Here is an 11,530-nt window from a genome sequence, read left to right on the forward strand (position 1 = left end):
GTGACTCATCTACAAGTTGGATTATTACAGAGCTATATTTTATTCTCATATAGTCTTCTCAGTCAAAGTGCAGTGATCCAGCTAAAATGCAAATGATTATGTTTTGTAAAGTTTTACTTTCTCTGAATCACAGTGATCCGTCATATTTTATCAACAACATGAACATTATCGGTTTTTATGTGGCACAGAGGCACAAAAAGAAACTTCCCTCTTCAAAATAACACAACACCAGGTGTGAAAACATCTGTCTGAAACCATCACACAGAGGATTATTTGCCAGTTTCAAAAGTGTAAGACATCGGTGCTCTCAGGGAGTAATAAGTAACATTATAACTTGAAATCAGTAGTAGGAAATGTGTTACTTCTTGACTAACAAGCTCAATGTTTGTTTTGTTGTCAAATTCTTACAATTAATGCATTAATTAATTGGTTGAGCCACTTGACTTGCTTCCAAATATTTGGGCCTAAATTGTACAATTTGCTAAGCTTTAATTAAAAAAAATAAATTAATTTTTCAAGTAAAATTTGGAACAATAGTACTTCCTGAATATGGTTGTTCTTCTAACTTTAAAGATTTCTGGCTGGAAATGAGGATTAATTAAGAAGAAAATCTGCTGTTTCCCCTCAATGGTCTTTTTCACAGCAGACATTTTGACTTGTGATTGTAGGAAAAGCACAGGTGTTTCTTATAACGTAAACTAGGACTCTGTTCTATTCAAGTGTCCCAGTGAGTCATAGCCATGAGCCAGGAGGCTGAAACTCAAGCAGCTAAATGGAATTCAGCCGTCATACCTTTTATTATTTGCACCTGTTCTTTACCTACTGTGAGCTATCAAAATGTCTTCCATGAAAAGTGCCTACCGTTGTGTTCATGGCTGTAACAAATTGCATCTAACAATCATCTAACACCTTCAGAGAATTTGTGAAAAAACACACAATCACTGTACACGTACTACGCGTCGCTCGCTCTCTTCCTGGAACGTTTTCACACATCTTCTAAATGAAACAGTGCCATCTACTAGTCTTAGCAAGGATATTGTTGTTTTTGTTTCTGATTTCATGAAGAACCAGGCATTGTACAGTTAGACTGTAACCTACATAACAAGTGCACTGACGATAACCCCTGAGTTCTCTTTGTTTTCCCCCAATACTGTGACCTTGTTGGAGCAGAGACCAGGGCAGTGAGATGCCAAGAGATTTCCTCTGCGATCCTAACATGGATGACTCCACTACTGTAAAAGCAGATTTTTGTTATGCAGACTGTAGTTTATGTTTGATGTAAGTCAAACTGTCAAAGTATCTTATTGAAATATGATGAAAAGGTTATTTATTATTAACGGCGGTAGAAGCACAGAATGTATGCTTATGGTTGCCTGTGTGAATGAGAAAAGGGAAGATATTTCTGTCAAATCATTTTGGGGATTCATAGATCTTGGGGTACTTTGATTTCAACAGTTTATCATACAGATTAGCAGAAGTCCGTTTGTTATTCGTAACCATATAAATGTGTGTGTTGTGATCTTGATAATCCAAATCCCGCTCTTGTTGCAACACGCCTCTGAAATTCAGAGCTCAGAAATGTTGTTTCTTTAGCTCTTGTCGCAATGCAATCCCACTGTGTTCTCCTCAAACTGTACTGGCTGTGTCAAGAGTCGTCAGCATTGTAGAATTATATCTGTTTCTGTCAAACGTGAACCAGAACTTCTGACTGTAAATAGAGCTTTTACAGAAAATAATGTAGTTCTTTGTTTTGGCAGATGTGCAGCTTTGTGTTTTTAAGCATTTTGCACTTTATCAGAAAAAGCAGGAAGATACAGGAATGTCCAACAACCCTTTTTGAATAATCAGTTCGAGAGATTAACTGTACACACATATTTAATTATTTATTGCATCATAGAAGTGACGTATTATTGATAACATAGAGCATAAATGCTGTACAGTAGAGAGAGTATCTTTAACCAAAAAATCATATTATGGAAATGGTTTATTCTGGTTACTACCCAAAGTTTTTGTTTTAGTCTCCATCTTTGAAATTTGAACTTTTGACTGCGTGTTGTCCAATCCCTGATGAACTGCTTTAAGAAAAGTGTTCTCCCATATTTCAGTCCTGTTATTGTAGAGTATCAAGTATATTTGCAACAGTATGCATCGTGCAGGTAAATGCAGTTATGGAAAAATGCAAATGTTTAGTCTTGTTCTCTCATATTGGTCTGCTTTTACTGTGTCCTGAGAGTAGATGACCACAGATGAATTCCTCCAACAGCCTTTGCATGTCAACAGTGTAAATTCTCTGAAATGCATCAATCGGTGTATCCCTGCGACATTTAGACCCAGACTGAGCTCTAGTTGTTGCTGTTAGTTTTGGAAATCCCAATTAGAAATGAGCTAAAGTTTAAAATGTTTAGGAGCTTATAATCATTTGAAAGTCAAAATCCAGGCATGTCTCTCCTAATTAGCATATATTCAATAGATTATAGAGTTTTACAAGGATTTCATATGGCCAAAATGTGGAAAGAATTCATTTATTTTTTTGAAAGTCACTGCTATACATTACAAGTGTCCTATTCATGCCTTTTGTCTTTTCTATTGTTAAATTACAATGCCAGCACAAACTGTAAATTGATTTTGATTCTCCATATTAAATGTTATTTTTTGTTATTAAACAATATGTTTATTATGCCTTTTCCCAACTGATGACGGCTCATTGTATTTCATGTTCCACCAGGAATCAGACTTTCCTAAAACACAAAATGATTTAGAGGTACAATTTCAAGTTTGTCCTTAAAGAAAGTATAAGTAATGGGAAGAACTGATGAAAAGGGGCCTTTTGATGCTCTGAGATGGCTAAATTGTTCCTGTAATTATCAGACGATGAGATTGTCCACAAGGTGGCAAAAACACTGCAGTGTTTTATACAGAATGAACTGATACAAAGATCTCAGTTCCCTGTACACTGATGATTTAAAACAACTTTATTCTGAGTGTTGCCAGCAATAATAAAGGCACAAATCATGAAGATTGCCCATTGTTGACAAAAGTCTTGTCATATCTTTCTTACTACAGTCAAATGATATATTTAATGTTCTTTAAATGTAATAAGACAAACAATTTGTATAATTAATATCTTTTTTTAAACCTACTTAGACCTTGAGAAAGTCAGTAGAGTCAGTTGGAGAGATACAAGAGAGAAAGCTTTGTAGTGATTCAATATTAGGCCAGCGGAGGGTGCACTACTCTTACTGTAATTTAGCAGAACAAGTTTAGAAACCTTATTGCTACAGTAAGGCATTTTTAATCTGAGGAAAATGTAGTTGTATTTCTTCTCATTCAGATGAATGTAACTCTGCCCTCATAATTTTTTAGTAGCATAGTAAAACACAACCAAGGGACATAATCAATACACCCCATTTCAAACATTACTGCTTTGCCGAAACCTTTAGAGTTGCTTTAAGCTTTCATTGTTGGCTAAATCAGAGACCTTTACCCCTTTATGTCTTTGAAAAAAGAATGGCATTTTAATCACGCTTTTCATGGCAAATATGCACACATCAGATTTCAAACAGACTCAGTATTGATGAAGTTTGGAGGCACTGAAACTCTGGTTAGTGGTGTCATTAAAAGACATTTTAGAGACTCCTCTCTGCTTTCTCTATTATGTTGCTTTACAGTTTTCAGTTGGAGGTACTCAGTCTCTTTGTAGAGTGTGGAAATTAAATTATGCAGAGAGGAGAGTTAGTTTGCTTTTGTTCAGGTTTCTGCTGTTTACTTTGTGTGTCCTGTTTTGCCGGTCTGTGTGCTGCTGTTATCCGTATATGTGAGTTGAAAAAAGCTGGTGAGTTAGTCTGCTGTGTGTCTGGGTAAGTATAATCTATCTATCTCTGTCCAGTCCAGGTGGAGGGGCATTCATATTGCTGCATGCACATTTGTATATCAGTCAGTCTCAATCCATCTTGTCCATTTAGTTTGGTGTTCGGGTTTGTCTGATCATGTTGGTGGCTGCATGGTTTCCATGTCCATGTCCTATATCAATATTTTGGTATATTTGTAACTCATATGGATGAAAAAGCCTGTACCTAACAGTGTCAATGTCATGATGCTCTAATCCTGTAATTCTGGGATGTATTGTAGTTACAAATTGTAAAGCCTTTATAAAGGGTATCTTATTAGAAAGTAGTACCAAATTATTTTAAAGCATTTGATAATAAATAACCCTATAAATTCAGATTTCCACCTACAGTAAACATTTGGTCAAATGATCTGGACATTATAGATGCCCTAGGTGGTAAATAATTTACAGCCTACTTTAATTCAATAATAATGAAAAACCCATAACTTTTTCTCTTTTTTGAATGGTTGCAGTTCGCTGCTTTAACGTGGAGTGCTGGACTTTTGTGTTTTTTTTTGTTCATTCAATAATTCTTCTCTATGGGCAAAATATCTCATCTCCAGTGAGCGGCTGGGATTGGTCGGATCCTCTGCTGCCGGGGCCCGCTTGAACGCAGAGCTCCGTTCACCATTGGTTAGACACGTGTCTGGGGCGTTTCACTGGGACAGCCCGGTTGTGTCCGGGTAAGATGGCGTTGGAAGAGCAGTGCTCGGCACCACCTCGATGGCGGTCCATATCTCTGACACACGTAGAGTTCCCCGAGGGTACGTAAACTCAACGTCTTTCTCTAACTACTAAAGCTCTGCTAACCACCAGCCACTTTGTAAATTTCGAAGACTGCGTGCGTTTGGTTGCTACTGAATGGACACGGCCGTTGGTGATACTGCCAAATTGTGAGACGCTGTGAAAACCTCGAGCACAGCGGGGAATGTAACCCGGACTGCTAAATTGTGAGACAGCGCCGCATGCGCAGTTGGCGACAATGTCCACAATGAAGGCTAGCTAGCCTGTTAGCTGTCTTAATATCGGCTTTGATATGTTCTCTCGGGAATTAGCGAATATGTCTTGTGTTGTACGAAGTATTCGACAAAATTCAATCATGCCGAACAGCCAAATATGATTCGTGACTGTGGTGGAAATAACTATCTATTTAACCTTATAGGATTGTAGCCAGACCTATGGCTAACGTTGTAGCTAGCTCCATGGCCTGATACTGATAAGTGTATCTAGCATGAACCACATTGCATCGAGCTGTCTAAATTAACAAAACCTAATAATGTGGTCTCTTAGTTAGATGATGGCTTGGCTATACTCCACCACAGGAACTTCCTACCTGAACTCACTGTTTTAATATTTTAACTCTCCGGGTTCACGGAGTATCTCAAAGTGTCACTCCCACCAGTGCTAGGTGACTTCACTGGGGTCTATGATATGCCTTCACATAAGTACTGTGCCGCTATGTTTCAGGTGACCTAACGGGACAAGTGCTGGCCTACATCAGCCTCCTACCCATAGCAGTTCTTGTGGGTTTTGTTACACTCATAGTGTTTAAACGGGAGCTGCACACGGTGAGTTCTGCACATGCACTTTTAGTATTGTTTTCAGAAACACCATCACATATAAAGTCAATCTATTAACAGGAACCTGAGCAGTGGTGTCAGGCGGGCCAGAAGTTTGTAAGCACTCATGTGTTGATGTTTTTGTTTTTTTAAATTTACAGATTTCCTTCTTTGGTGGGCTCATCCTGAATGAAGGGGTGAACTGGCTGCTGAAGCACATTCTCAGAGAGCCGCGCCCATGTGCAGGTGAGTGAAGCAACAAGTTGTTGATGTGTAGTTGGCAGGGTTGGGCAACATTGCAATAGCCAAATTTTCTTCTCCTGATATCAATCACATTATCTGTTCAGGTACAGAACTTAGTTAGTTCGGTTGTCTAGTTTATCTTCATCTCATTGTATTGTATAATGATGCGAAGCTGACATTCCTATGTACTACAAATACTGTACAAAAAATAACAAGAGCTCAGGTGGTCAAAAAACATCATTTTCCTTTTTACAGCATGCATTACATTGGGATAAACATAGCTCAGTTTTGCCTTTGAATAGCAATTATTACTGAGGCTAAAGCAGTACCTACAACAGACACACTAGATACAATATATTATTTATACATAATAGACAAATATATGCACCATATGCTCTTTTATAGTGCAATGTTGATGGGGAATATATTAGAGCTGCAACGATTTTATCGATCAGTCCATTGATAGAAAATAAAAATATTTTGATAATCGAAACAACAGTTTAGTTATTTGCTGGTTCCAGCTTCTCAAATGTGAGCTTTTAATACTTTGCTTCGTCACACATGATTGTGAAATGAATATCTTTGGGTTTTGGACTGTTGGTCAGAGAGAATTTTCGAAGATGTCACCTGTGATAATGAAAATAGTTGTTTAGGTTTTTTTTGCGTGTAATGATTTATCAAAATAGTGACCGATTTGTTTTTCTTGCGGTTTCATCTTGTTTCAGCTCTGAGATATATTTTAGCATATCTAAATTAAATACATGACAAATCAAGGTACCTCATCTGACTGATGCAAAAATCATATAAAATCTGCCATAAGAGAGAGATATTAAAGGCAATACCTCAGTATAAACAGTAGGGTAAAATGTAGTTAATTGTTTTATTCAAGCAGGTAGTCTCAATGAGATGAAGATGTTTTTCAACCGAGACCAGTGGACAAGAAATAAACACATGATTTACATACACGATAGAGAGATTAGTTCCACGTTTAAGAAAACAATTAAGTGGCATTCATAATCCTAGCCAGATATTTATATGTAGTTCAGCCACGAGAATTGCTCACTCTAGTTTTAAACTTTGGTTGTTATCCTGCACAAAAGAAGATGTCCTCCATGTTGTAAATGTATATTTATATCAGGCTCTGTTGTCTTTCTGCAGGGGCTCACACAACCCTGCACACAGAATATGGGATGCCCTCCAGTCATTCCCAGCTAATCTGGTTCTTTGTTGTTTACTTCTTTCTTTTCCTTTATTTAAGGTGAGCTTGTTTCTTCTCTGGTGTTTTGGGTTGTTTAAGGGTGCAAACATGCAGCTGTGAAATTCTTGAAATTATATAAGAACTAGCTAAAGTTTAATGTCCACAAACTAATCAAATACATTGTTCATTTCTACAATGTGGCAATTTAACAATTGAGCATTTTCAAAGTTGAGTATTTAAAGAAGATGGATCTAAATAACAGTTACTGGTATGTTTGTGTAAGAAAATGACAAAGCAGAGTAAACATCTTCCGTGCAACTTCCAGCCATGTTGACTAATTAATTACATCATATTCATGTCAAACTAGCATGTTATTTATCCTAGCATCTGTTTATTTACTTGGTTTATTCCAGCGTATGTATTTCATTATTATGTGAATGTTTTATCTCTCATTAGATGCTTTCACTCCACCTTTATATGAGGTAGATGTCATGGTGTGAACTCATGCTGATCTCTCTTTTCAGAATGCATCAAACGAACAATGCTCGATGTGTGGACCTGCTGTGGAGACACATACTGTCCATCATCCTGTTGGGCATAGCCTTATCAGTCTCATACAGCAGGTAAAGGACTCCTGACATAGACGTGACACGATCTGCTAGATCCTTTTACTGGAGAAGACCTATTACTCTGTTGATGTTGTTGGAACTCCAAAAACATCAGAAACGTTTTTCATTTTAACCGGTGAAAGTGAAGATCTGAATGTTGAATGTTGTGTACACTCCTTATTTTGTCGACTTCTGTGTCAGATCTCTGTCACTCGCACTGCTGCGCCCAAATAATGTTACAAATACGTAACACTCACATTTTCACTTGTATATACAGCGTAATGCTCGCAGTGTAGAGCCTGGCTGTAGTAAAGGAGGCCAGCACTGCAACACCAGCAAGCTTTATTTTGGTCAATACCAATCCTTTAAAATATGCCCTTGGGATTGGCAGGACTAATGAGTGGCAAGTAAGTGGTAGGGTGTTGGAATGAAAGTGTGTTTGATGCATCATTACATTGTTGCCGAGTACAGTACTATGAGCACATCCCATATACGAACTAGTATGAACTGAAAATATGTAGAGCTGCAATGAATTTTCATTATCAATTAATCTATTTTTATCAGTTATTTTCTTGATTTTAAAAGGAAGCCAAATAGCGCTACTTCCTGTTTAACAACACATGTTGACTGTGCGAACACACAAAGGTTGATACTGTGATTTTGTAAGTGCATGTTACTGGACTTAGTGTAGGACTCAAAGCACAAAGGGTTTTCTTTAACTTCTCTTCTTGTCATTCTCAGGGTCTACCTGTTGTATCACACCTGGAGCCAAGTTTTCTATGGCGGAGTGGCCGGTAGTACGATTGGCATAATCTGGTTCTTTTTCACACAAGAGGTGCTGACACCATTATTCCCCAAAATAGCAGCGTGGTAAGTAGTGCTCTCATTTCTCTGCTTCCTTCCTGTGTCACAGGGGAAGATGATTCATCCTCAGCCTGAATAAGTGGTTAAAACTGGTCCATTATGGCTGCTCTGATAACTTTCAATTTTCTTTTTTCAAAAACGATAGGCCAATATCAGAGTACTTCCTGGTGCGAGACACAAGCCTGATCCCCAACATCTTATGGTTTGAGTATACTGTGACCAGATCAGAGGCACGGTAAGTTGCTGTCTTGGACATAAACCACCCACGACACCACATCTATCACCATTAAGGCCCAGTCACACCTGAAAGTGGCACACAGAAATTTACCTACTTGTCCTGGTGACATAGTGAGTATTTGCAGGGCTAGTTGGTGAACTACTGTAGCTCACAAACTAAGGGCTAACATGCTAGCACTAGTCTGTCACAATAGCTGTCTGAGCTTTCTGTTTTCCTTGCACTGTGCCATTTACTCCTCTGTGGTATTTTTGTTCTCAAGCTTGTACATCATTTTATTCAACAAAGAGTTATTGAAGACAAGGAAAAAAGCTCTCCAAGCTAGCTAACCTGTAAGTTAGCAAGCTTGTTAGCTCATTCTCTATTTTTCACTCACCATTCCCTCGAAGGCCAGCGCTGTCAAGATGGTTTGCTCAACAATGCAAACGCACAGAGTTGAACTTAACGCAAGACATTAGTGTGGATTTACGCATCCATTTGAAATTAATGTCCTGATGGCAGCGTGAAATTTTAGTGTTGAACCAGGCCTTTAGTATGTTTGAGACTGTTGCGTGACTCGATTCTCTCTTTGTGTTTTTTTCTAGGAACAGACAACGAAAGCTTGGAACAAAACTTCAGTGATCTACACAGTTCTTTTGTGAAACTGAGTTTAGGGCCGCACACACCCACACCCACACACACACACACACAAATGCTCACTCGACAAAAACACACTGGAGAACCATCTTTTGGACTGATGTGGTTGCAAGGAGTAAAGGGCAAAAACCGTTTACAGGTGGCGAAAGAGTGCCTGGACCTGGCCCGGGGCCTACAGCCTGAGCAAGTCCGTCCACACGCCTCTCCTTCTTGTACAGCTTGCCCAAAATGCTCTTCAATGCATGCAAGACTGTGCAAGAGGCATACTATTTAATGATAGATTAATATATATATTTTAACTATAAACGCACGCTGACAGTAACAGTGTACTGTAAGAGATTCGAGGAGCCTAAAAAGGAGGTTTTGGTCAAGTTTCAAACAAATTGGTGGGCGTCATTGCAGCATGTATTTAGTGATTCCTTTTTTAAAATATTCTGATGGATAGCTGGTGGGAACGGGTGGGGAGGGGGGTTGGTTATGGTTAGGTTTTCCATTTTTCATTGTTATATAATAGAAAATGAACAGTTTCTAAAAATTGGTTATGATGTAATATAAATGAAAATTTGCACTTTGTGAAATTTACAAGTAAAAAAAACGACTAACACTAGTTAAATGTTAAGACCCTCCCCCTCTTTTCCCTCATCAGTCTTTGCTTTGTATCTATGACTGTCAGTCCTAATATATTAGACTCCAAAGCTGATCTGCAAGCAGTGTAAATTTAATGTACCTTCTGTACTATTGAGCATCGAGGTTGTGGTTTCTGTTCATATCCACGTTTGAGGATTATGTGACTGAATCACAGCAGCAGGTTTCAGTTATTTTTGTTGTTGAAGACACTTTGGACTGAGGTGGTGTTTTCTTAATGCCTCACACACAGTAGCAGCCTGGGAACAGAATTCTGGGAATCAGTTTTGTTTTGTTTTTTTATTCAGTTTCTTCTTATCTTGTTTTCTGCCGTTGCAGAGAGCAGTTTTCTTTTTACCTGCATTTCCAAGATAACATTCCATATCATTTAGTGAGAAAACATACACAATGACATCTGAGGGGATATGTTTTCTTTTTGTATTATGTTTTTGAAGAAAGGAAATAAAAAAAAAAGCCTCAGGTCAGTCGTAGCATGTGATTATGCTTAATTCCTCACAGCCCACGGCAGCTAATGTTGAAAGCTGTCAAGTGGGGATCTGAAGCTGATTTAAAACTGTCATATCATTAGCTCCACAAAGGGAAGTAGTTCTCTTAGAATTTGATTTTTTTTCCATGTGTAACCTATATCAGGCTGAATAAAAATGTGTTTATGTACAAGAGATGATTCAAGTGTCATTTTTTGAAATACGGTGGCATCTTTTTGCATTGAAAATGCTGTTTTACTTTCCACTGATGTGTGTCAGTTAGTGTTATCCCACTACAGGGCCTCATTTTATTTGTCCTGATGCATCACTGACTCCAAAACTGAGGAGGGAGATAAAATGTAGTGACAGAAGTACAAATTAAAAGGCTCCTGCCATTATACTATAGTAGTAGATATTGTGTTGATACAGCCCTTTAGGGATATTGCAGTGATGCCGTGGGACCTAAGAAAAACATGTATGCTATAGTAACATTTGGACCTGATGCACAGAATGCATTTCATGCATTACATACAGTAGATCATGTGACACAGTTAATACTACTGTTCATAGCAATCATACTCATGGCAATCCATCCAATATAAGTTTGTTTCTGGGCCGACAGATGGGTGTTGCCATCCATAGAGCCACAATGCTAGCATGGCTAAAAACATATAACTGTAGGCTTTATAGTACTACAAACTGCAGAGTGAATACACTATGTAATATGACACTAGGTACCCAGTACAAATTTGCTGATATGAGCCGAGGTATTAACAATCATACTCAGCCCTGCATTAAAATTGCACAACCCTTCTCTCCCCAAACAGACAAATTGTTGTGGAAAAAGTGTATCAATGAATGACATCTTTTAAGGTGCCAGAGACAGAAGCATTTAATTATGTATGTGGAGACTATATGGGGAAGAGTAGGTGACAAATGAAAAATAGCCCTCTGTTCAGTTCAAACAATGAACAAGCTCCTTGTATTGTGAACGCAGCGTCATGCACTTCTCTCCCTGCATAGTATTCCCCAACGTGAACGCTGCTTTAGAAAATACTTCTATCCTCCTGCCTTGCAGAGCGCAAAAAGAAACATTGCCCTATTTAAACGACCCATTCCGTTTTTAATTCACTTTTCAGGTCTAACCTCAGGCTATCCCCAAACACCCGTCGGGAACGGGCACAGCCTAGAT

At 38.3% G+C, this 11,530-nt stretch overlaps 1 protein-coding gene across 2 annotated transcripts; it reads left to right on the top strand.

Moving 5' to 3' along the window:
• Window positions 1-4,497: 4,497 nt before the first annotated feature.
• Window positions 4,498-9,674, top strand: dolpp1 (dolichyldiphosphatase 1). Of its 2 annotated transcripts, XM_070924784.1 has the most exons (8): window positions 4,498-4,650; window positions 5,354-5,454; window positions 5,607-5,691; window positions 6,847-6,946; window positions 7,411-7,509; window positions 8,236-8,364; window positions 8,504-8,593; window positions 9,178-9,674. In XM_070924784.1, exons 1-8 carry the CDS (start codon window positions 4,575-4,577, stop codon window positions 9,212-9,214), a joined length of 717 nt encoding a protein of 238 aa, XP_070780885.1. In that variant the 5' UTR covers window positions 4,498-4,574; the 3' UTR covers window positions 9,215-9,674. The 2 variants fall into 2 exon arrangements, with proteins under 2 accessions (XP_070780885.1, XP_070780886.1); XM_070924785.1 differs by lacking the exon at window positions 8,236-8,364.
• The last annotated feature ends 1,856 nt before the right edge of the window (window positions 9,675-11,530 follow it).

The sequence above is a fragment of the Enoplosus armatus genome, chromosome 18 (genome assembly GCF_043641665.1).
Source record: "Enoplosus armatus isolate fEnoArm2 chromosome 18, fEnoArm2.hap1, whole genome shotgun sequence".
In the NCBI taxonomy this organism is placed as follows: domain Eukaryota; kingdom Metazoa; phylum Chordata; class Actinopteri; order Centrarchiformes; family Enoplosidae; genus Enoplosus; species Enoplosus armatus.

Excerpts from the sequence above, each read along its gene's own strand:
- dolpp1 (XM_070924784.1), top strand. The coding sequence starts at position 4,575 with ATGGCGTTGGAAGAGCAGTGCTCGGCACCACCTCGATGGCGGTCCATA. Across the intron at positions 4,651-5,353 it reads ACACGTAGAGTTCCCCGAGG|GTGACCTAACGGGACAAGTG; the intron begins GTACGTAAACTC and ends GCTATGTTTCAG. Across the intron at positions 6,947-7,410 it reads TTTCTTTTCCTTTATTTAAG|AATGCATCAAACGAACAATG; the intron begins GTGAGCTTGTTT and ends CTCTCTTTTCAG.